This window comes from Enoplosus armatus, chromosome 10, assembly GCF_043641665.1.
Source record: "Enoplosus armatus isolate fEnoArm2 chromosome 10, fEnoArm2.hap1, whole genome shotgun sequence".
Classification (NCBI taxonomy): Eukaryota; Metazoa; Chordata; class Actinopteri; order Centrarchiformes; family Enoplosidae; genus Enoplosus; species Enoplosus armatus.
The window spans coordinates 8465474-8492024 of record NC_092189.1 but is presented as its reverse complement, the minus strand read 5'-3'; the positions used below and the strand labels follow the sequence as shown (position 1 = coordinate 8492024).

The following is a 26551-nucleotide window of genomic DNA, read 5'->3' as shown; positions in this document are numbered from 1 at the left end:
TGCGCATGTGTTTTTATAGCTTCTCGTGTGTGTCTGTGTTTCAGCTCTTTGTGTGTGTGTTTGACAGAGAAGTGTGTGTGGTTGAAGGAGTGCTTGTTGAAGCATGGTTGTCTCATTGAAAAATGTATTCTGAATCCCAGACATGTGGAGGAGTAAATATTTGTCATCTGGGGACAAACATACATCAGTCAGCCGTGCTCCAGATTATATATGATGGTGGATGGAGCTCTTTTTTTTTTTCTATTACACATCCCATTTCTGCGTCTTTCCCTGTGTTTGATCACTTCCAACATTAATGTTGTCAATGAACAATGCTCCTGTTCCCAGAACCCTAATGTACATACATTATATTTAGAGGGATTATCAAATAAAGATACTCAGTGGTGTAAAAGCATCCCGAAATCCACTTGAGCAAACCCAAGCACTCCGAAGAAAAACATCAACCAACAAAGTGGTTGTGACAAATTTGATCTTGGCTTTGTTGTTAATGGCAGCTAAACATGAAATGGTTTAATATTCTGGATAGTAATTTTAATTGAATTAATTTCAGAGGACATTGTAAGGCGCTGATGGTGTCATAAAACACTTGTTATAGCTGCTGTTCATCACTGTGATGTAAATTATGCCCAGTGATTGCTCAATGATGCTTTCCTTTGGGGACATGATGTTGTAAAAAAAAAAAAAAATTGTAATTGGCTCCAAAGGGCACACGATGTGTTGGTGCCATGAGGGAGGAACACAAAAGAGGGTTATTTTCTCTCTAGCTATGGTTTGTCTCCCTGCTGACATCCTCATACTATGGTGAATTCAGCAATTCTGTTCTCCCAAGTAGATAACTGGGAGTGAAATTAAAAAATAAATGTTTATTTCACAAGTGGCAGTAACACGAGTCGACAGTACGTGGTACACTGACACGAGCAGAGGAGAAGTGAGGATGAGCATGAGGAACTTCATTTTGAAAAAAGATACCTCCAGCTGGAGAGTGATACAGTAAGTGACATTAAAGTAAAAATCTTTATGAAATATTGAAGATGGATGGTAACAAAAGGCGTTTAGAAAGCTGCAACACTTGTGAAAATCTAATCCTGCATGCTTTTTAAAAAGCAGTGGTGTCTGCATATACAGTTACAGCAGTTACTGGAATATAACTTTTTTTTGATTTTTAAATATACATTTTTGAGTGCATCATAACCACCTCATCATCTCCTCCTCTTGTGGTTGTGCTCGGTCCCTGACTTTGGTCAGCTGGACAGATGAGACGTGGGGTCTGTGCGCAGCAGGAAATATGCCCTGGACATCACGGCTCAGCACACTGACACCTGGTGCACCCTTGTTGTGTTTGTGTGTGTGTGTGGTTGTGCGTTTGTTTTAGGTCAGTTGTCTCTCGAGAGAATAGCAGCTGCAGACAGATATCGGGTCACAACCCGATGCAGTTCTTTTATAAAGTACAAGAATCAAAATAATTGTGAAAATGATTGAAACTGTGTTATGTGATGGCTACTGGGCCCTAGCAACACATCCAGCATGTTGTATCAATTAAATCCTCTTCATTGGCCAATGGTCAACAAGGGAGACATTTAGCGTCCTGTTGTTGTTTATGTGTGAACTAAATGATCTGGCAATGGACTCGGATGCATTTGACAATTAATGGCGACTTTAGCCAATCACGCTCAGTGGAATCTAATGCAGTGCCCATAGTGCTGCTGTATGTCTATTTGATTTGTGCATTGACCTGCAAGAAGTCTGTTAAGTGGCTGATACTCCCTGTGTGTGAGTGCATGTGTGCCGTGTGCACGTTGACTTTGAAGTACATTGTGTCGTGACAATAATCTAAGCCAATTTACTACGCATCAGCCCTCCATTATGGGTTTGATATAAAGCAGTGCGTGACTAGAATGCCCTCCCATAAAATGACAATTTACTTCTCTAAAGAAATTACGTGTTTAACCTCATTAACCTAAAGTGCATGTACTAAAATGGAAGACTAACCCCCACCCCTTGTGATACACACACAAGCGCACGCGCGCACACACACACACAAACACAAACACAAATTGGAAACATCATCAAAAGTTGAGAGTTCATGTTGAATGTGACTGAATGTGACCCATGCAAATGAGAAGCCAGCGGCGAGTTAACAACATCAGGAGCTCATCAAGCAGTTCTCACGACTCGTCAGCGTCTCAGGTGGCTTTGGTTTCACTCTCTGTTTCAACATCATCTGTCCTCTATGAGATGATTAACCTGGCAGGTGTGAGGTGAGTCTCACCCACTGTTTTAGTGAGCTGTCGTCTTCAGTCTGCGGGGAGTACAGAGGGTCAGCCCGGCTGGCTAATGGCCTTGGTCACAAAGCTGGAAGCCAGCCCATTAGAAGAAGCCGCCATCATTAGGACCAGCACACTTTCAAACAACCTGACCTACTGGTCCCACACTGTTTATTAGCAAAGTTTCGGCTCTCCGTTAGAGCAATTATACTCACTATTCATGACGACCTGTGGCCTTTTCCTCAACACCACAAGACAAGAAACACACACTTGCATACATAGTAAATAATGTCGGGCAGTTGTGTTGTCCTGAATAGGGAGCTGCCATATTAATGACATTTTCTTCCCTGCAAATAATAAGAAAATGTGCTGGGAAAATGGGCAAAACGACAAAGTGTCAGCAAGTGATCTATGTCGTTCATTGGACACAGAACATTTAGTTTTCATTAAGAGTTAAACATGTACACGAAACATTAATGGGGTTCAGCAGCGGCAGCAGTGGCATGCTTCACTGTATCTCATCCTGATAAATTAGCAACTCAGCACACAGGGGTAAAAGAGAAAATGGAGAAGAAAGAGACATTAATATAATGTGTAGTGGGGGAGGAACTGACAGATAATGTCTTTATCCAAAGATTGGTGTTTATGACGCAAAGTAACATTATCCCTGACCCGGGCATCAGCAGACTGCAAAGGATGAACGAAGGCTGGGTGAGGGAGGAGAGGAAGAGAGGAGAGAAAGGTCAGCATGAGTGTTGCCGTTTCATTATGAGAGATGTGGACTCCCATCCTCTCCTGCTGCACAGGGAGTGATGGAGAAGGTTGTTAATGCCCGGTCTGTCAGCCATATTGGATTCAGGGCAGTAAATTAATATTACACTCCTTTTAAAGGGGTTTTATTTTGGGATTTACTGGTCTCCCCTGAGTGTCGGTGGTGTAAAGAGGTTATTTCCCTCTTTCTACTCTGTTCTGTGTCCTCTCGCTATCTCTCGCACAAGGCTAATATGTTTAGAGAGAGAGAAACTGTGTTCACGGAGGAAAGATGTGTGCACTGTAGGCTCCATTGTGTCATTCAGCGTTTGTGTTCAACATTTTTCAGCGGGCGTAAAAGTTTGCTGTAAATCGTAGCATTGTCCCCCACAAGGACAGCTCTTGCATCTCCACACAGTGGAGATGTATTTTCCCTCTTCTTCCTCCATGTTCCCTATATGTCATAACATTCTGGAGGAATAACATGACGTCGACTGTATATAGGAAGTGATTTTAAGTCAACTGGCTGTCTAGCTGTCAGTCATCTCTAACCTCCCTGCCTCTTGCCCTGTCTTGCTTAATGTTGGTAGAGTTAAGAGTCCTGGTTGAAGAGCCGTATAACACCATGTGAAGTGGCCTAGTGGCTGAGACAGGATTTATGGCCGCCGGTCCATCAACGGTGATGTTAAAGGGCCGTGATTAAGAGTTGGAGTAAAGACGTGGACTCCACTGCTCCCTCCGACCCAGCCAAGAGCACACAAGGCCGAGCTCCATCACTGCCAACTCTGCTCCATACAGCTCTGTCGCTCTTTTTACACTCTGTCTGTCCATCTGTCTCTGTCTTCTTCTGCCTCTTTTCATATGCATATGTATGACTCGCAATTCACCAAGGACACTAAATCTCTGCATTAGATATTTGGGTGTCTGCTGCATTTTCACTCACTAGTCAAGCAGTCACAGCGGCGAAGCAGAAAAGGTTCAGCTCCTGCCCTCATGACAACTTGAAATCTTGAAAGCGTTTTTTATTTGACATGTCCTCTAAAATCCCTGCTTCTTTTTATCCTCTAAAGGTTCAGAGCACGTCGCCACAGCAACACTTCCTGCCGCCTTCTCGGACCTGTTACCTCACTTCCTGGTGGAGCCAGAGGACGAGTACATTGTGAAGAACAAGCCGGTGACGCTGACCTGCCGCTCCACCCCGGCTACGCAGATCTACTTCAAGTGCAACGGCGAGTGGGTTCACCAGGACGACCACTTGATTGAGCGGACGGTTGACCCAGCCTCAGGTACATGCGAAACAAACCATCTAAATCATTCATTTCCTTTTTAAATTTTGGCTCAAATTGAGCTCCTTCTAGGCACTTTTTCAGCTGAGATGAGCAGTGATTTCACCTGTTTTTGGATGTTGTTTGTTGGAGATGTGTGACATGTGCGACTCCATAGATACATTATGTAAAGTGTTTGCGTGCTGAAACTAAGGTTTGCAATTTGCCAGTGATTACTGTGCTCCATCAGGCTCTTGGCTCATCCTCCAGCCTATTTAGCCTGCCAGTCTCATAATAAGCACATTGGTTTCAGTCTCAGAAATCTTCTCAATCACCTTGGAGACCTGTTTGTTTTTCTCTCTGTTGTGCTGCAATACCCCGCCTCCGCCATCAGTGTCATAAACATGTATGACACTGATGTGGTGTGATTCAGCAGCGATCTGCAAATTCAAACCACCAATTCACAGCCTGACAACTGATTGGGAATGAGAAACGTGGAAATGACAGGTTTTTTTCTGGGGAGCTGGAACACACACACGCATGCAAATAAAATAAATAGCTCCGATTTGTAGCCATAAATGACAAACGCATACATAAAAAAAGTTAATGGACACAACAGTTGGGAAGTACACAAAAAGGCAAACATCAGTGTCTGCACACATATACACAAAAGTAAGGTGTTTTAAAATGCATAAATAAATAATACAGGTTATTACAGTGCATCTTAACACCTTCTCTGATTAACCTGGTTATTTAAGTGCATGTAAACAAAGATTCTATGGCACACATTATTTCTGCATTCTACATTGCGGAGTCGGCTGCTTAGCTTTGATACGATGAACATGAATTGCGTTTTGTCAATAGCAAGTTTTGTCAAGAACACGATGTGCCCCATAAACTGCAGCTGAGTTTATGGGAACATCACATTAACAATGCAACGGTGCTCTGCCAACATTTAATGATGATGGACCGTTTGCCATGCGGTTATTAACCGTTATAGTCAGCGTTTATTTGTCTATGAAACAAATCTGTCGTGCCGGGTGCCATGGACCCCTGCAGCAGTGAGGGGCTCCGTCTTTGGAAATGCTGTGAAGTTCCAAGGCCCCCTCGCAGCTCTCCACATCACTCTGTGTTCCCCCTGCCTTTGATGATGAATGTGTCATATGTGAGGCTGTGCGGTTATGAAGGACACGTGGTTGTCCAGAGGTATGGCTGCTCCAAGGTACCCACATCGATCTCTCAAACACTTGTGCTGTTTAATGTCAGCACTGCCCTGAGGAGTTTACTGATGGCTCCCTCTAATCCGCCTTCCTGCAAGAAACATGTGAAGCGCACACATCCAGCTGTGATAAAGCTGTGTGTGTGTGTGTGTGTGTGTGAGTGTCTGTGTGTTGTACAGCCTTGTCAGGCTGTCCTCTCACCCTGGTCGTCACAGTCACACCGGACTCTAAACTCGTACCTGTTGCCAAGCAACCAGGACTTCTGTCACACCAGAAGCTGCTCGATATCAACATCATGCCTCGAGGAGGGAGGAATGAGGAGTTTGGAGACATACCCAAGTTGACAAAAATTGATTGACAATTTATACCCAGTGTAACAGTGAAAAATCACCTTCTCAAAATAGCCCATTTCTCTAAAAGAAACTTTGAAAGATTTCCTACCTGACTCTAGGTGGTTATTCCTTTTTCCCCCATGCTTTGCACCGAGCAGAATCTGTGCTTGTTGCCTCCATTAACAAAGTCAGAGATGTAAATACTGTGCACCCATGTGACTAGCCAACAACAGCCGTGAAGCTCCCGAGGTTTCAGCCTCAGTTTCATTGGCTGGCGTGTTCAAACTGATTTGGATTCTCATCAAGGATCCCCGTTTCCTTTGTTATGTAAATCAAAGTCGAGCTGTGGATCGAGTTAATGCTCTTAATTCCAACAATAAAATAATGGAAATGGCGTGTAGACACATCAGAGTCAAGAGTCACTGCTGGAGATGGTGTGCACATTTGTTCTGCTGTTCTCTGTTCAACATGATAATCTTTCTTTCAGTCTTTGATGGATAAGTGGCCCATCAGCAATGAAGCACACATACAAATACCAGTTTCATACAGAAATATAAACATTCTGTAGCGTTGGCTATTGGTTTGCCATTGGTTTGCCATTGGTTTGCCATTGCATGTATTTCATTTTTCATTAATGAAGACAAACAGCTGTTTTTTGGCTCCGCAAGTGTTTCTGAGTTTGTGTAATTGCTTTGGAAAAGGTTTCACAAACCCTGGAGCTGCAGGATTTTCTCAACCCATAAAGTTAACATCAATTAAAGATGCAGGGTAAAATAAAGGTTAAGGTTAAGGGATTTATTTATATTCAACCTTTTAATTAATTGGAATAGCCTCATTAAGATTAAAAGTCTCATTTAAGAGTGTCCTGGCTAAGATTAGCTGCAATAACAATGAGTTGCAGACAAACTACACAAGACAGATAACACAAAATATGCCGCAAAATCAGAAATAAACAGAAGTGCGATCATAAAACCATTCATAACTTTTCTAATACAACCATGTAAAAGATCGTAAAAAAAAAGAAACAACATCTTAAATCAACCCAAGAGCTAAAACCATAAAAATAACAAAGACCAATACAAAACAATAACCGAGACGAACACATCGAGATTCTAAAATACCCCAAAACATCAGCAGCCAGGAGTGAGAACACCCAGTTTCTGCAGCGATGATTTGAATACACAAAGAGAGACCAAATTTAGCAATTTTAGATCTACAGTAACTGCAGAAGGTTTCAGGCAGAGGGAGCAGCACAGAAAAAAGCTCTTATACCCACTCCAAGATGATACAGATGAATCACAGCCATAGCATGGAGCAGAGTAACGGTCAATATGACCAAGATGAAAAAAAAGAATTATTGTTACAACTCTAAATCTATTGAAGAGAATAATAACTCTTGTGTCTTCAAATGCTGAGCAATATGATGATATACCATATGTGATAATATGTGTCTACCATATTGTTTATACCGAACTGCTTTATGGTAGTGTTGGACTTCACTGGATTAACCAAAAACAGATATAAATGTTTAGTTTTCTAGAAAATTATTACTATGTCATAACATATATCATTACCACAATAACATATTATATTAATATATAAACATAGATTAGTCCCTCTTCATTTGAAGTATGAATGCTGAGCTGCTCATAATCTTTAAGTAATAGTAATGTTATTTATTATCTGAATGATTATACACAAATGCTACATCTGATAAATTCCTGGGTGTTAGCAATATGAAAAGCAGTGAGAAACAGATTTAGAGACTTATGTCTACGTAAGTTGAAAGTCAAACTAGACTGCCTGTTTCTGAATGCACGCCTGATCACCAATGCACTTGAAGCAACCTTTCGTCTGCTGCTGTGATATCTGCGCCGCGAATGCCGAGGGATTCCCACAGTCCTAATGACTTCTGCGCATGTTTTCGTTGCTAAAGGATATCAAATGGGAAAACAAACTGATCAAAGAGAGCAGGAAGCCGCAATCGATAATCCCTTCACCGTCACGTGGCGGAACCGAATTGAAGTGATATCAGAAACGTGGCGGTTTCAGAGATTAACTGGTCCTGCCCAGCACAGCAGAGGCAATATTCAGCAAAAACTCCAGTCCATGTTCACTCCCAGCAGACTGGAGAAAACGTCAAAGTAACTGGAAGGGTTTAAATTAATAACTGATCCAGGTCTGAAGTGCAGACATGTTTCCGTCAGCCTGCTCAGCATTCAAAGCTCAGGAGGTAGAGAGCAGGACATGTGGATGACCATTGACAGCAGACGCAACCTCTGCCCTCATCAGACAGGTCTGTTTATTGCAGCTGATTCAGTGCAGGGAAGACAAAAGACTGTGCTCCAGCTGATTGTGTCTACTGGACAGTTATAGTGAGAGATACTGACACCCCTTTGTATTGTGAGAACGCTTTGGACCCCCTCCACACACACACACACACACACACACACACACACACACACCAGTATCCCTACACAAGGGCCACTTGTCTCAAAAGCTCCTTTGAACATGGATAAGGAAAGAGTTGTCACAATCTGTCCTTCCTCTCCTGGTATCAATGTCCAATATCGATCCATCCTCGAGTCTATCGGTTCTCATTACCTGTCCTCAGTAACTTATCTCAATTGTTATGGCTGTGACTGCTTCCAAAGCCCCGGCCAGCTCTGTGTCTCTCCCAGGTCATCCTTAATAGAACTGGAGAAACTGAGACGTCTGGCAAGTCCTAATAAAGACATATCCCCTCTGAACAAATCAATGCTGACAGTGTGTTTGCATAGATTAGGAGATTCTCCCACTCTATGATTTCTCATCAGACACATGATGAGGAGAAGGGAGATTGGCATTTGAGCGGAGGATTGTTGTACGGGCCAGACTGATTTGATTGTGTTTGCATTTCATCTGCCAGCATTGATGGAAACGATTTTGATCCACGTGTCGCATTGTCACCCCTGCAGCAAACCCTCTCAGGTGGAAAATACATGCATTTCACATTCCTATTTCAATAAACCTCGGCAACTGCCTTATAAAGATGCAGGGAGATTATATTTTCTTTGTTGATTGAAGCGGATGTCGACAAGGCCTCTACAATGAAAACAGAAGATGATGGAGAAAATAATCAAACGCTCCGCACTTGCCTTGTTCTTTATGAAGGTGAATTTCTCAGAGTTTACAGTGGAATCGTATACACAATATTAATAAACTCTTTAATATTCCTTTTTCATAACTCCACATATCATTTCAAACCCCTATAAGGGAATATAACCCCTTCCTAAAACCCCCAGGTTTATCAGCTCCTGTCCTCTGTCAAGTCTAAATACCACATCTGACGTAGTCCGTAAATCTTTTAAAACCATCTATCACTTTCTGATTATAACTAATAATGTGTTCTGGCACCACAGGGCTAACCCCTGCGCCTGCAAACCAGCGAGGATTCATTTGTAATAAAATGTGTATTTTCTGATTGACTAGATCCTGGATTGTAATGTGATGACATATTTAATTTCTGATCTAAGGGGGAGATAAGCTGGGCTTAGCTGAAATGATCTGTAACCTTTATTTTAATACCTCAATACTTATCCATGGTATTATAGCAGCCAATCACCTCTCTCACACCAGCTTCCACCCACCCTCCCCTCTCTCTGTCACTGTATTACACGTTTTTTCCTTCTTCCTTTCTCGGCCCTGTATAGGTCAACAACATGGATGCAGATAAATACCTTTACCTTTACCCGAGGCCCCTTAACATGAATGACATTTAGTAAAATGTGAAGGCAGCAAGCTGTCATTTTGTTGTTTTCAAAATTCGGGTGAATTCAGGACAGAGTCTTCCTAATGGCACTGGGGCGGCACAACAGTGATTAAACATGATCTTTAATGGAATATTGAAGAACAGTCCTGCTGCAATTTAAGTACAACCTGAGAGGCCTGTGAGCCGGGATCTAATGAACAGAAGGAAATAAGAGAATCATGGGGGAAGAGGACAATATAGTCCTAAATGAATGAAATGGCCTTGTACCACCTGCTAAGCATCGATCAGTAGCCAAGGGGACTAATTGATAATGCATTATTAGCTGCTTCCCCATAATGGGACTTGTATTTCATCCTGTCCTTGATTGCGGGACGGAAGGGGAAGGATTTGGCGGTGAAGCACAGAAAAACAGATGGCAAGGTGAATTGTTCCCGTGACACATCTGCCAACGTGTTCTATTAGGCTTCCCGGGCAGGTCAGCACACTGTCTGCGTCCGTGCTTGTGTGTATGGAGGGATACCTTTCTCACAGCAAAGCAACACACCACAGAGTGAGAAGGGAGTCAAAGTGGATTTAATTGAAGCCTGTGTTTGTCTGGCCTTGAGACAATTGCAAGTGTGTTTTGGAGCATTGGGAGTAAAGTGAGGCAGGCAGAATTTAAAAAAACGAACCAGCTGTGCTGATTGATCTCGCCGATAGACTCAAACAAAGTCCACACGTCTTAGTGTCTCCGACTTTGTCGTATTTTCATTTGGAAATTTGGAGTACGTTTGGGTCTGTCCCTTTTTGAAGTTGGCCTTGACATGTAGGAATAATGAATTTCAAAATTAACTGCAATTAGTGGAACAAAACCGAATGATAATTACCATTTGTCAAACAACAACGCTGGCGTTCCAATCTCCCACGCGCGCCGCCTTTATCCTCCCACCAAAACATATCCTGCGTCAGCCCCGCGCTTTGCTTTCTCCAAAGTAATTTTGTATTTGTCAGTCTCACAAAAGCTGTGTCCTTGCTGGAATGCATTCAGTGGTTCTTTCTCTCACAACAGTTCAAGTTATTTATTTACCCCGTCTGGTAAAGACAGGCATGTGATCAATACAGTCCCTCAAGCCTGCATTTGTAGTTTGCGTGTGCCCAGCAAAAGCTTTTAAAAGTCTGTGATCATGTTGAATTTATCTTTTTTCAAAATAATAATAGGTTTCTGGTTCTTTTCTTTCAGTTTCTATATTTTAGCTTTGAACTTGGATGATACGTTTTGTAAATGCTCAAATAAAATGCATTTACAACTACATTTCCAAAGGCCAACTGTGCAGTCTGTGTACCTTTTTGTGGAAAGCGGCCTGGCCCTCAGAGCTATATGGAAATGTTTGCTCGGATCCGTCTAATCGTAGTTTTAAGCTTTCTATGCTCTAAGCGAGACATCTGAATAAAATGTGGTCTGTATGCTGCAATGAAATGCAGCACATGCATTACACAGGCCACTTGTACTGCCCTTGTGCTGAGCAAATAGAGGCCAAAGTTGCCAATGTGCTTGGATTCCACAATGTGCCTCAAAATGTCCCGTTTTAACACAGTGGGAGCAGAGGTGGGCCGTAAACTTCCTACCTGCCTTTGCTATTTTGACTATAGGCAATGAACTTTTGATATTTTTCTCATTTTCCATCTTTTACTGTAATATAATTTTATCTTTACCTCCACCTCCCTTGGAAATGAAAGACGTGAGTGTTGTGCTGACAGAAGGAGACAGAGTGGGAGTTTGTGGTGTCAATCAACACCTGCTCTGCTCAAATTCGTTTAAAAATACTGGAGCTGGGAGGTGTAGTGAGGGAGCTGACAGCTAAATAGTCCATGGAGATTTTTGATAGGCAGAGGAACTCAGTGGCTGACAGTTAATGCTTTGTGTGTTTGGCCCCAAGGAGACTTCCAGTATAGGTAATTTACACACTCCTCGAACAAACATCAACTCACCGTTCTCCTCCTTTTTAAACTAGAAGCTGCAGGGTGTCCTGGGTATGGGATAGTGGTAGCGTAGTGAAAAGACAATTTTTTGGAGTGAGGGAAGAAGAATGGCTTCAATCTCCTCATGAAGTGCTGTGTAAAATATGAAGAGGGGCACAGAATCTTTTCTCTGAAAGCATCATAAATAAGAGGTGAGTTGCAGGTGGGATGCTGCTTTTATAAGCAAAGGCATCTGAACCTGTGTAGTCTAAATTGCGCTTTCAGGATTTTCTACACAGTCTCAAGTAAGCTTACAGAGGATGGACTGTGTATAAGCAGCCTGCCTGTGTTCTGCCTCATGTTTCAGGGAATAAAAACCCAAGACAATGATCAGCATGCTCCTGCCCACATACAACAACCTTCAGTCTCGTGTGGTCAATGCGTCGACCACAAACACACGAAAAAAGAAAACACCGAGGCGACGGCGCATGTGTTTTGAGGAAACCTTTTCTTCGGAGGGGGAGTGTTCAATGAGGCATGCTGACAACAACAGGAGCTGCAGTCCTGGTCCGGGAGCCATCAGGAAGCAATCTTGAGGATTTTATGTGATTCATATTAATAATTCATTCATTGTCGTTGTTTTAGACCAAGAGTTTGTTTTCTGAAGAGGTTTGTTATTTTTTCTTTCCTCTGTCTTTCAAGAGATCTCAACGCAACATGTATTTAAAGGCAGCCAAAGGCCACAGATTTACTTTCCAGTATTCAATCACAGGACAATACAAAGTACAAGAAAATAGAAATAGAATAAAAAGCTGTGTTTAGGAAACAAGTATTGGCATGTTGTTGGTGTCAGCTGAGTCTTTTAGTCTGTTATAGTCACCTCGCCTCTTATTTAGTTTGTGTTAGAAATTTAACTGAGTCACAAAAAGGAAAAAAATATTCTTTGGTCACAGCTTCTCAAGGTGATAATTTGCTGCTTTTCTTTGTCTTATATGATACTTTAATGAATATCTTAAGGTTTTGGACTATTGTTTGGAAAGAAGATGGATTATAAATTTCTTACCTTGGCCTCTATGAAATTGTGACATTTTCTGACATTGTATAGACTTAACAGATTAATTAATCGATTAATCAAGAAAATAAATGTCGTGATGGAAATAGGGTTAGAAGTGACCAGAAGTGATATTCGGAACATCATATCTCTTGTCTTTATAACCAATTATTAAATCATCACTTGTATTTCTTCTTTTTAAGCAAGTTTATAATCGCTGGTGCATCTGTGCATATTATTCCAACACCAACTCTCAACATCTGGTACCTCTGATATCCAACCAAGCTCAGGCGTCCACTCTGCACTTTCAGCGTCAGGTTATTTATAAAGTCCACAATTCTCTGTTCAAATGTGACTATTAATTATTAATACAGTAGATGCAAGACAAAGAAATTAATATTTAAAGGCTCAATCCGTGTTCAGTCTGCAGCACTTCATCCCTTCATGCGTCACATTAGAGTCGATTCTGGACCGACAACATGGTCACGCTGGAATGAGGACCATGTAGACTCAATGTCATGTGACCACTTGGGCAAGTGGGGGATTTAAACAGATTACAGGTTGAAGCTGTGAACATTTTCCATTATTCTTTTAAGATCTAGACATTTCTTACACTACAGGATATACTACATACAGTAAAAAACTATTCTTTGGTTGTCTTTTGCCTTCTTTTCGTCTTCTTCATTCTCAGGGGAAAACAAGCATTTGATATGTTTTAAAGGCGTCTTTGTAAAGTACTGCTTTATTTTCTCCGTCATGTTAGGCTACCGTTATGGGTCATTTTAGCTGCTGCTGTTTGTTGTAGAACCACTTGTGTGTCATGGTGCAAGGGTGGCAGGTAAGACTTGAGGGTATTACTTTGTCCTACATCTTCAGGAAAGATTGATTCTGAGATGCTCTCCAGTTCTGTCTGTAGTGTACATCACAGCACAGTGTTGACACTGACACCGGAGGTTTCTCGTGATGCTTCAAGGTGGTGATTTTCATGCCAGCTCAGCCATGAGATTACAAATTGTCCCCATATCATAAGTCCTTAAAAAGACAAAGCAGTCTGGCTTTGATTTTTCTCTATCCATCTTGGTTATATCTCCCTTTTTCCCCCCTTTTAGGAAGGCTGCACAGAGGTTAAGTGCTAAACTATGAATTTTTAGCAAAGGCAAGAACCTGAGTTTGAAGTGTAACTTCTCAGATCCTGCAAGATTGTCTTGTAATATGCACTGTGATCCCTTTTTGTATGAATTAATATTTTTTTCAGTTAATTACTGAAGTAGAATGACACCACATATAAACACATCATGAACAGGTTATTGGTTGGAGAGAGAAACAGAGTTGTAAATTGTAAAGTTGTTTATGTAAAATTGCCACATTGATTGAGATAAATGCCAGTTTTATGATTTTCATGATCTATATAACAAGCTAATTGTGGGTAGAGAGCTAACTAACTCTAACCCTTACCCTTACAACTATTAATATGAGTTACAATTTGAGTCATTATCCACAAATAGTGAATGTTATAATCAGAACAAATGTGAATTTTAGTATGTCAAAGTACTTCAAAAATGTAGAAAACATTTGTAGAAAGACTTTCGTAGCCTCTGTGTTCCCCCAGGCTGTTTACTGAATGCTGTTTGTTGTTGTGCTGAATATTTACATTCGCCCACACACCTTCATTGGATTACCAAAAACCTCTGCCTTCTAACTCCGACAACACTGCCGGCCAAAGGCCCAAGAGGGACCGACCGATCTTCAGGAGGGAGGGGAAAACCGTAATGCAATTTTGTATGGCACAGAGCACTCGACAACCAGATGGGAGCCAGGCTGACTTACCTGAAGCAGTTTTCCTTATTTACTTCAGCGCCCAAGGCCATGTCAGACAAGAGGGAGAGAAACATGTTAGCCCGAGCAAATTATCAGGGCTTTCATGTGGGTTACGTTCTATCAGATCCTCCCACTCTGCAGAATGTAATGGAAGCAGAAGCAAAGTGCTCAGGGCCTTCACCTTCGACGTGTTCTCATTCGAGGTAGGACAAGGTGTGTGTAGGAGATAAAGGACCAGGTCCCAGTCACTCCCAGTCTGAAGACTGTGGCATATAGAACATTCTGCTCTTGCCAACCATCAGGGTCACAATATTGGATGGAGAGTAATTACAACAAGGGCACTTTGGTAAGGGCACCGTGGTAAATCACAGCACTGCCTCTCTATGCGTGTGTGTGTGTGTGTGTGTGCTATTAAGGAAAGGTTAGGCAAACTAATTATGGAGGGACAGTGTAAATAGAAAAATCCATTGCTTTGAATTAATGTCCATTTGATGTAATCTGTTGTGGCTTTTCTCTGGTGGCTGGCAACCAGATATAAATATAAATAAATAAATAATGGAAACCTAATTTTACTGTGTGGCATGTGATGTCTGCGCTCGCTGACATGGAAAAGCTATTCTGAAGTTTTATGCATCAAATCATTATCACGTTCCAAACCTGTGAACACCTGTGCAACTAAAAACACAATTTGAGCGTCATTTATGTACACTGCACGGCGCATTGTTGTGAGATCCTGTGTGCACTTAGCGTGAATTTGTGGCAGTGACATTTCTTGAGTGAAGATTTCACTATCCCGGGGCATGCAAAGTGCATGCATCATTATTAATTATTATTATTATTAAATATCCCCTCTCTTGTTAACCTGACAGTCTTCCCTTAAATGGTCTTCTCTATCATTTGGTCGCGCATATTTTGAATTGTGAAGTTTTGTTTAAAAAGCAGTTAAGCCGTAAGTTAATTAAGCACTGCAGTTTTCAGAACCAAACTGTTTCAGGTGGCCTCCCTTCAGGAAGTTAGCGGCAGCAAAATCACCCTCTGCGTCTCTCAGTTTCCTGTTTATGGTTGACGTTTCATCGGTTATATATATATATATATATATATTTAATTTTATTTAGTGTCAGACTCTTTGTGATGGACTCAATATTTTTTTAAAAACATGCTCCACCAATCCCTCAATGTCCATTCATTGTAAAGTAGTATTGCAAACAATACAAAACAACACAAAACTGACGATTGTGATGGATTTTTTTTTTTAAATGTGATAAATCTAACATTGTTCCGTTACGTATTTGTTGAAATTATTATATCAATCTGACTTTTTTCTTTGGATATTTTTGATTAATTTACAGTCTCAATTAGTCAAGGTCAAAGTCAAGGGCGACACTGCTAATACCGCTCTTGACAATAAAGAGCTTCTAAACAAATAATGCATCTACCTTTTTTAATGATTATCTGTACCGTTTGGTAGACGCTCATAACTGTTTTTATTTTTCTGGTTGTGACCATTAATGGGTTAAAAAGACCTGCACTTCCAGTCACTTAGTAACAGAAGCAGAAATTCCACGCAGGCTTGTTAGCCTATGACTTTCATCAGTGTTTCCTCTGTCCTGCACCATTTACTCTTCCCACTCCGTCATCGAGGCTCCACCTGAGTCTCCTTGGAGTGGCATTGGACTGAACCTAGTCGGATTGATTGGAGCGCTACCTGCTCGCCTGTTTGTCAGCCATGAATAATCTGTAACGACATTCAGAGCATCAGCAGGGGCCTTGCAGCGTGCATTCATTGTGGAAAATGGACAGCTCAATCAAAAGAAGCTCTTGAAAAGCTGGTCATAACCGGAGGCAGAGCCTTGACCTAGAACACTGTCCCACTGACTCGAGTCGCGAACCACACCAACATCCCTGAATGGGAGGCCTGACTAACTGTCTTCTCTGTGAACTCAGGGCTTCTCTGTGAACCCCCCCCCCCCCATGCTCCCATCTCTCTTGCTGTTTAATAGAGCCATGCTTCACTCAGAAGGCCACGTTATCCTTGTCAAGAGACAGACGCTTATAGCGCCACCTGCCATTCTCAGCTCTTCACGTCAGGTAGCATGAGCCACCCATCACTGCACTGCTTTACATGGTAATGAAAGTCTGGAGACTTGATGATAAAGCAGTTATGCCCTTGGCTCTGTGACCTGGGGTTAACTTTGGATTATTTACACATACTGTACATGCTATCTACCTGTGGTTTTAGACTGATTCCAACAGGCTGTTTAGCTCCAAAGCTGTGTTATGACAGCCTGGCTTGGTGTCAGGATTTCTCTCCATGTAGAGAAGGTAAAGTAATTGGTCTGAGGAAGAGCACATTGTTGGTTCCTTGAAAAGAGGTTCTGGCCGCTCGTGGCGCTGGTGATGACACTGATGCCATCTGGTACAAAGAAGAACCGCAGCAGGAAATGAAACACTTAGAGCATGCTTTTGACTGGTTGCCAGGATGTGCAGACAGTTCATTCTTAAAAGCGTTCATCTGTGATGTCTCCCCTCAACCATTGTGAACTCTCTCCCTTGAAATGGTGCATTCCCCTGATGTAGAGTCACCCAACTCTAATCCTCCTATATCCACTGATGAATCCCAGCCACACACACAGTACGGTATGCCACCTAATTGAATTTCCCTGGTTTCAATGAACACACACTCAGGACCTGCAAGTTCCAGTCCTTGCCTTTGATAAGCAAATGACCCCTATGGAATTGAGGTCACAGCCTGCGAAAACAAGAGTGAGGGAGAGAAAAATAAAGTCCCGCACTCAGACAAGCCCAATATCGACTCGCCCGGGATTGAGTCCAATGATGTTTACCCTGTGTGTGTTGAGCCCCTGTTGGCTCAGGGGGGAATTCATCCTACACACACACACAGACATATGTCTTGTCCTCCCTTTTTAGTGTTACTGTTCTTTTTCCACATCTGCATGGAGTGCATGTGTAAATAACCTTGTCTCTGCCGCAGATTACAATAAAGCACAATACAGTAGATGTTGGCGCGTCCCCTGTGTGTGAGTGCCAGTGGATCTAGTAATAGCTTATATTGTACTTCTTTGCCTGAAGACTTTGAAACAAGCTCCATCATACAATAGAAAGGTCAGGTAATTCATGAACTCAACCACTCTGCATCTCTTCCAGTCTTTTATATTCCTTGCGTTCCTATTTGTTAAAGTCTTGAGGCAGAACAGTGTGTTTGCTTTGGCGTCTCTAAGCCCGAGCACAGAGTCCACAGCCTCGATGCTTTTACAGATGCTCCTTTTTAGATGCAAGCTCTGCATGCTCTCCGCCTGCTTTACACACACATTGTTGATTAACAGAACTGTGTATGTTCAGGTAAACTGAATCATAGGACATCCATTTTCATCTGGAATGGGGGGCACTTGTCCCGCTACATTTTTACAGTTTCACTCCGTTTGATTTAATCACTAAAATGCCTACCGATTGTCCAGTCTTTGATTATTACTGTGCACTTACAACAGTTAAGCTTTACTAGCAGCAGTCAGTGATTTCTAGACTTGATTTTATTTTTATTTTTTTTACCCTGGGTTTCATCTTACAGACAACATAGCTGTTTATCTTATTGCTGGAGGTTGTTGTTGTATGCAGGCACTACCGAAAAGGGTTGAAAAGAGCTCTGCCACCTTCCATGCATGTTTTTCAGGTTAAAAACAAATTGAATCTGTTTTAACAGTTAATAAAGACGCTAGAATTGCCCATCAATCAAAGGGCAGAAGACAATGATCTTTATACTTAAGATGGAAATACTACATTATTTATGAAAGTATCAGCTCTCCATCAAGAAAACTAAACAGGATTTTAAGTAACGTATTGCCAAGGATAGGGAACAATGTTGAATGGGGATGAATTGATTAAGTAAGTAATAGTAGTAGTTATAAAGCAGCAGGTGACATAGCATAACTATGTTTACATTGCATAAAAGTTTTCATTTCAAAGTGACATTCCCACCTCTGAAACTAAACCTACGCCCTTGCTGGATGTATTCCCCTCAGACTAATGCAGTAACAAGGGAGAAATCTATATATATACTACTATATTGTTGCTATAGAAATATTACAGTATTACAATAAACTTATAGCTGACATCGGCAGTGATAATCAACCATTCTGCTTATTTTAATCCTGTAAAATCACCCAACATTGCAGAGATCATTTTAGATGGACTGATGTAATAATGTGTGTATGTGTGTGTGTGTAACTGCAGTTTCAAAGCCAGCCAACCCGTAAATGCCGTCTGGTATCGATGTGTCAAAAAAAACATGTAATGTAATTTATTGATATTCATTCACCCTTGAGTTTGAGTGTGAAGTGGTGTTTACTACCAAAAGACAGGAGCTGACTTTATTGGTATGACTGTATGTCAGTCACTCTTTATTACAGTGCAATGTTACAAAGCTCAGAGATGTGTATTTTCCAAATATTATGCGTAAGTACAGCCGAGTAAGTTGCCCCATTGCACTCCAATAAAATTAAACTCACCAGGCTTCCAGCTGTGAGCCCAGAATTCATACAGTGTCAATCACATAATCACCCTTTAAAATGTTCAGAGTAATTTCACTGAGGTTTGGGATATGAGCTCATTTATAAATGGGCTGCAGATCAAACCGAAGGCTGGGGGAATCGTGTCATGTTTTAATTATCATTTAACAGGAATGTTAAGTGCGCGCTCAGTATCTTGCAGGAAAGGAAGTATAAATTTCCTCTCACTGTTTTTAGTTCCTAACACCTTGGAGGCAGCTGAGGATACTATTATAAATCGATATTGATATAATTGAGTCATAAGTGTGTCAGTTTCCACAAAGACACAGCTTTCTGTGAATCAATATTGAAGTTGCTGTATCAGTCATCTTTGAGTGATGTCCATAAAGTTTTGTTTTACTTACAGCCGTCCCAGTGGAACAGACTTTGAAAACAACAGTAAATAGCAGCCTGTCCAATCATTATTAACTGCTATAAAATTACAGTTCTGTTTTGTTCACAAAGTGATGAGATTATTTTGTCCTACTTATTAATTGGAGTGAAATTGGACAGAGTGACTCACAGCAGTGTTACTGGAAGGTGTCAGACACAGAAAGCAGGTAATTATGGAGACAGGAAGAGATAAGGAAACAGAATGCAATTACCCCGGCAAGCAGAGCTTCAAATTGCTCCTCTTAGGATTTCTCACCTCAGGTTGCTATTGTTCATGCTTTGCATCTCTATACTGATCTTTATTCCTTTCACCCTCTAGCTCAAAGAAGTAGGAAGGTTTGCATTAATCAAGTGAATTTCTACTGTAAGTAGAGCCAAACAAAGCAGTGAACGTGGTTTATTGCCAAATTTCGAATGTATTCAAATATATTTTTTCAAATCATGTTGCGCACGTAAACTGCTGTGAGCTCAGTCTAAATCAGGGCCATCAAATGTTTCCAAGGCTCTTACAGTTTCTCAGAATTTAGTTTCATTTAACTTTTAGGTTCGAGGGCACGCTTCAGATAGTTTTTCCATATGTTTGTCTGCCATACTGCAACTGTACTATTGTTGCAGTCATATATAGCATGCATTGCATTTTTTAGGGATTTTATTAATGACTAACACAGGATAGCATATACAACAACAAAATAAAACAATTCCCGCTCCCAAATCCCTCCCTGGTGTACTAGATATAAATTGCACATTGCTGCTTGTACTGTAAACAAAAGTGTATGTAACCAAGAAAAAAGCAGTTACTCTGCTGCTGTGTTCCACTTAATTTCATTATATTCTGTCGATGCTGTGGCTGACGTTTTGTTTAGAATATACACACTAACTGCAAGAATAACCATTGTACTTCAAATGTTGTTCCTATTGTATAAGATACACGTACATGTTTTTATTTGTTGAAGGGAAAGCCAAATACTGCCGTGCTGCTGAGAGTTTCTTCTGCTCCATTTGTTCATTCTCTGTAGTGCCCATTTTGTTACTTTAGCCATTTGTTTTAGCATTTAGTGCCACACACACACACACACACACACACACACACACGTCTGACAGAAGATGTGGAGTTGAGAGAGAGAGCAAGTTCTCAGAGTGAATTCAAAATGACTCCATCTTTTTTTTTACTTTTTTTGGCCTGAATTATTAAGCCAAATATGAACATACAATCACCTTTCCTCCTTTTTGAATTAGCTGTGAGTGAAGTGTGTACAAGACCATGTTGGTGAAATCTTGCACACAGCACGGGGTGTTGTTGACGCTCAGAGTGGCGCTCCAGGGCTGGATTCACTGCACATGTACTCGTATTTACTGTGACCGCATAAAGCAAAATCTACCGGGTCTGCCAGTGACCCTCACAGCTACTTATCACCGTTTGGCTGCCGGGCAATGCAGCCAGTCAGCTTTCCTCTCCGACAGCTTGTGTCACCGCTGGGCCAGCCTGCGCTCACACAGGCCTCTGCAGATCCACGTACAGTTTGCCTCAAATTGTTTACGAAAAATTCCCCATTTTTGATTTGATGAATACTCTGTATCGGCGCGAGTGCTTTACGTAATTGCTGTATAGGCTTTATGGCCTGATAGGTGCCACTTAGTCAAGCTTTAGTCTGGAGCTGGAAATGATCATAGCAGACGGATCAAGTGTGTGAAGGGAGTGTAAGAGTGTCACAAAGTGCTTTTATGTAAATGGCAGTTGAAGAGCGGCCCTCCGTTGAGACTTAAATATACAGCACTGTATACGCTACTCTGTCAGTCTCAGGGATGTGTCCTCTGCAACTGTAAAATGTTGTGTGTTCATATGAAAGGTTCAACACCTCTCTTGCTCCCGAAGACCCCAGAGAGGAAAGATGAGACGGAGAGAGAGCTGGAAGCTGAAGGAAAACATGGCAATCTCTTCATCAGAGTGAGGAGAAAGTAGGACACATGGATTAGAGGTCCCAAATAAAAGGTTGAAGGAAAATAAAATGAAAGATTTCTCCTCAAATATCAAAAAAAGACAGGACTCAGACAACACTATATTGTTTGGACGGTTTGGCAGAATGGATTTTGTCGCAATTTTGCTTTGTTTAGAGAAGGCTTGTCTTTACTTTCTACTGGAACAGAATTAAAGCTATTTTTGCCCTTCGTCACAGCAGCATCACTTATATCAACGCTTTTGTGGAAATTCATAGATTGCGAACTCTTCCCCCCCTCCTGGATTTAATAATAGAGGGGCAGGTCGTACTGAATATTTTTGAGTGTTTGTTTAGCGCTTCCTTGTTCCTTCCCAACTGTTGCTCTTTTAACGCCCTCCAAATTACACCAAGGATAGCTGTGAGGCTCTCTTCTCATTTTCCTCAGTTAACAAGCACTCTGTTTATATATGATTATGGTTCTCTGCTTGTTTATTCTGTCTGGCTTTTTGAAATGACTTTGCCGGTTTAGTTCAAGGTACAAAATGCACTAAAGGATTCAGTTCGGCTCATTTCTTTTCTTTCTGTGGAGAAATATTTATGGTCATTTCATTCCTCGCTGCCGTCAAACGAGCTGATGGGGATAAGCCTGCTCTTGTTCACCATTCTGACGGTTCGTCCTGTGTTTTTGCTTTGCAGCGCTGCCAATCATGCAGGTGACAATTGACATCACCAGACAGCAGGTGGAGAAGATCTTTGGTCTCGATGAGTACTGGTGTCAGTGTGTCGCCTGGAGCACCACGGGAACCCAGAAGAGCCAAAAAGCGTACATCAGGATTGCTTGTGAGTGCACTTTAAAACGATCACTGTGTCATTACACATGCAAACGCTGCCTAACAAGGTGCTTACACATTGCATGTCAGTTTGTAATAAGAGGGTACTAGCAGGATTAATTTTTCACTTTGGGTGTTTGGGGAGGGACTAACTTTCATTTAACAATTAGCCCAGAGGCCATTATGATCTGATGCATCACAGTGTATTACTGTGATTACAGTTTAGTTAAATCTGCGATTCTACTTATAAGAAGAAAATATCTGACCCTGGCAGGGAGAAACAGAGAGTAATGCATCAGCTTGAAGGCAGTCTTAAAAAAAAAAAAAAAAAAGAAAAAGTGGAACACTAAATTTGAGTATTCATGAGCATATCTTTCACTGGATACAGTACATCAGCAATGATCCCTATGAAAGTAACTGGAATAAAAACAGATTTGAAATTTATTGCTGTGCAGCAATCTTAAATCTGTCTGGGGAACACAGACACATCCCTCGCTGCAGCCTCAAAAGCTTTATTAGAAGAACCCATTTTACATTTGAGTATTTTAAAGCATTCTGCCTATTAATTCCCACATAAATATGCATTATTCCAGACCGAGCCGAACACAGCACCGTCTCCAAACCACCAGACGTTTTGAAAACACACATTCATTATACAACCTTGTTTGAGAGCTCTACAAAGTCAGTTAGATGTAAGATAAGGACACGCACACATGCTTCAATAATGATGCGCGCGTGTGTGTGTGCACGCACCGGCTCACGATATTGACGTGCGTAGACGTACACACTCGCATACGTTTGAGCCTTCCAGGACTGTTATATCTTAAGTCTCCTGCAGTCCCATTGTATCAGCTCTAATTAAATTGAATGTCGTGAAAGTCTCTGCTTGTCTTAATGTTTCTCTCAGTATGATTGGTCAGGACAGGCTCAACATCTGTTTAAAGGAATTCACCAGCAGCCCACAGCCGCACCCTCGGAACACAATAACACATTGCTTCGCTCTGAGTCAAAACCCGGGGTGAACACATCAAATTTGCACCAACCCGCCAGCTATCTGCGGCCTGTCTTGCTCATCAGATACAAACAGCCCTGCATTTATTTCCCCGTGTAAGAAATGAGCATTGCCAGTTTTACCTGTGTAATTGACAGCCTGGGCTTATGGACAAATATATAGCAGGACTTGGTGCAACAGTAAGAGCATTCAATGAGACGTAATGTGAAGCCCCATGCAGTCAGCCAGGCTTGCAGGAGCTCTTGTCCAGGCGCCTCAGGGCTTTGTTTTCGTGTGGCTGCTCCAAGCCCTCGTACAGATGGAAGCTGGAGGCTGGCGGATGCTGGAGAGAGGAGAGTGGGTGGGAGGGGAGGAGCGAGGGGTAATGCAATTGCTTTTGCTTGATGCCGGGCCCCTCTGGCAGCAGACAAGCATCTCTGAACCAGCCAGGCAGCTTGTAATAAGCAACATGGTTGGTGCCACCGATCCCCGTGTGGCTTGGGGGCCAACTGGAGTGCGACAGGCTCAGCGAGGCTATGGGTGGACGTTTCAAGAGTGAAACATGTTTGAAACATCACCGGGCCAAGTTTTGTGGATTGAAGCGTTTCATTCAAACCTCACAAGCTCTTACAAATACCCTAATTGGTTGTGTTGACTTTTTTTCCCCCTCAGACCTGAGAAAGAACTTTGAGGAGGAGCCGCAGGGTAAAGAGGTGGCATTGGACCAGGAGGTGTTGCTGCGCTGCCATCCCCCCGAGGGAGTGCCAAAAGCCGAGGTGAGACACGGATACAGAAGATATTTATAGGCTCACATCTAGCATTCCTTTACCCTTTCCTCACCAGGAGGACAAAGAGCAAAAAGTGGCTCAGGATCAGCTCCCTGGCGTCTCTCCCAGCTCCACCAGGGAACAGACAACCCTGTACGGATAAATTACACCTCTAATTATTCCCCATTATTGATTTATTATCTCTCTTACATCTCAGAGAAGCCGTATATCACTTCGTCTCGTCACATCACTCAGGATAGGCTTGGAGGCTTCACTCCCCGTTTGGCATCTCTAAAGGCCTATCCATAATTAATGGATCTATTTGCCTCACTCTCTCCCAATCTCATTCTCTATTTCTCTGCTATCTCACCATGTACTGTATCTTTCATATACTCTCGTCCTGCTCATCTCTCTGTCTGTCTCTGTTCTCGGTGGTGTGTGTCTGTGTTTAGAGAACCAGACTGGGGCCAGCTGTTTCACCTCATCTGCTGCATCCTCCCAGTCCCAGATAGGCACTAACTGCTTTAATAACAACACAAGAGGAGGTTAGGCCAGCCACTCAGACAGCCCAGAGACCAGGAGTAGCAGACTAGCCAATCACAGCTCAACAGTGTAGGGACAGTTTGCAGAGAAATGGGAAGGAAGGTGCCAACCGCAGTTCAACAGAAAAGAACATCAGAGCAGAAGTCACCACGGGAGAAAACAGGCATAGCGCACAAGAGGAAGAAAGCCCAATTATACGCAGCATCGCAACTGGCTGTAATACCGACAACAATGCTGCCGTACCGTAGCCACTCTCGAGACGGCACGAGGTCAAGTGAGAGCAAGAAAACAAGCGAGCCAATCTGAGAGTACACCAGAAAAGGAATAACATCAGTTTTGGCTTCTGCAAGAGGGCACCGAAACTACACAAAGCAAGATCGGTTTCACTCGCAGACCACCAACAGCTACAGAGATCCTCAGCAGCTATGAAACAAAAGCTGCATTTCCCACACAAAAATTAAAATCAGTAGGGTGTATAGATAAATGAATTCCATCTCAGCATCAGTATCATGTCAAGCTACATTTGTTCTTCTTTTTGTCCGTTTGATTGCATCAAAAACAGAAGTACCTCACTGCTTGTCCTGTCCGTGTATCTCTAATCCACAGCATGTCTTGTCACTGTAGAGCTGCACAGGAGGGTGGAGACTGTTTCTGTTTGGTTGCAGTGAATTTTGACCGCTGAAACATATTTTCAGGTGGAGTGGCAGAGAAATGAGGATGTTGTCAACCCAGCAAGCGACCCCAATTTTTTCATCACGGCTGACCATAATCTCGTCATCAAAAAAGCCCGGCTGGCGGACACAGGCAACTACACGTGTGTGGCCAAAAACATCGTCGCTCGCCGCAAAAGCACCTCCGCCACGGTCCTGGTCTATGGTAGGTGATGACTTCTTTCAACAGGTGTCAAAGCAGTGCACACGGAGGCTAATGAGAGGTCTGGGCTCGAGTGATCCCCAGCTTCAAAATATCCACACGTAAAAACAGCTCAAATGAATCATGTTTTGAGTCATGCTTGCATGTTGCTTCCGTTATCCCACATTTCCACATTAACCTCTGCATGTCCTTGTGCATGGAAGATACCTGGGTGCACTTCTTCTGTCAGGTGGTTGCAATCTGACATTCAGATTCTACAGTGTAATAAGAACAATGTGCAGTGATACGCATATGTGACATATGGTGACAACCTTCATAGGTCAGCTCTATTTTTCAGCAAGCAAAGAATTACACATCATAAATAACAACATAAAGAGATAGTAGTGTATCTGCACATTAATTAGCACAACTTAAAATGTTACTGGCAGCCGTTCTGCCAAAAGCTGGCAGTCTCCGATCTCGGGGCTGCCATCTTCCTCCTCCTCTGTAGTGGATCCAATATGAGAAGAGAAATTGAATTAAGAGCAAACTGTAAATAATGACTTGGCTTGATAAGCAGACTGATCTTTATTAGAATGCAGAGGAAAAGCATATTTTCTATCACGGAGGGTTCCTTGGGTACCAGCACTACTAAGTTCTGCATACGTTACAGCCTTAGACTTAAATCTCAGCTACATGCAAACAGGAGATGGAAATCACGTGGGAATGCATCATGAAAGCAACTTTATGCATATAAGAAATGTATAATCTGGCACAAAGTCTGACATAGGGTCTGTTTTTGTTAAGGCTGCCTGGAAAAGACGGCACTATGATGTGCTGTAAAAGTCAGAACAAGAGTTCTTGTTTGTTATATGACGAACACACCATATGCCACAAATATACCGCACTATGTAGAAGTATGCACACCTCTTCAGTTTTTTCCATCATTTGTTCTGCTATGAAATAATTTTAAATAAAAATACCTAAAGATTTTTGTGGGACATATTTTCATTAGACTTGATTTAAAAGAAAAATCTGGTTATTTTTTTATGAAGTTAATACATTTGAAATACATGAAAAACAAGGGCTGTACTGCAAGTATGCAGATCCCTGGTGAAATCAGGGCGTCGGTGGGAATTATTTGATCAAAATTTAATATCTTATGCAGTTCTCATTTTCAGGTTGTAGCTACTTGAATATTCATTTCCACTTAAGATTGCAGTGACTCTTCAGACTTTTCAGCTAACAAAAGCTCTCAATAGAGTCTCAGTGGATTTTAGGGTGTAG

General features: G+C 42.0%; 1 protein-coding gene across 1 annotated transcript in view; it reads left to right on the top strand.

Moving 5' to 3' along the window:
* Window positions 1-26551, top strand: part of unc5a (unc-5 netrin receptor A) — a 115974-nt gene that overhangs the window by 55627 nt on the left and 33796 nt on the right. Inside the window, exons 2-5 of the mRNA XM_070912906.1 lie at window positions 4085-4300; window positions 21978-22121; window positions 23775-23878; window positions 25108-25288. Coding sequence (XP_070769007.1) covers window positions 4085-4300; window positions 21978-22121; window positions 23775-23878; window positions 25108-25288 — 645 coding nt within the window. The remainder of the gene's footprint in view (window positions 1-4084; window positions 4301-21977; window positions 22122-23774; window positions 23879-25107; window positions 25289-26551) is intronic.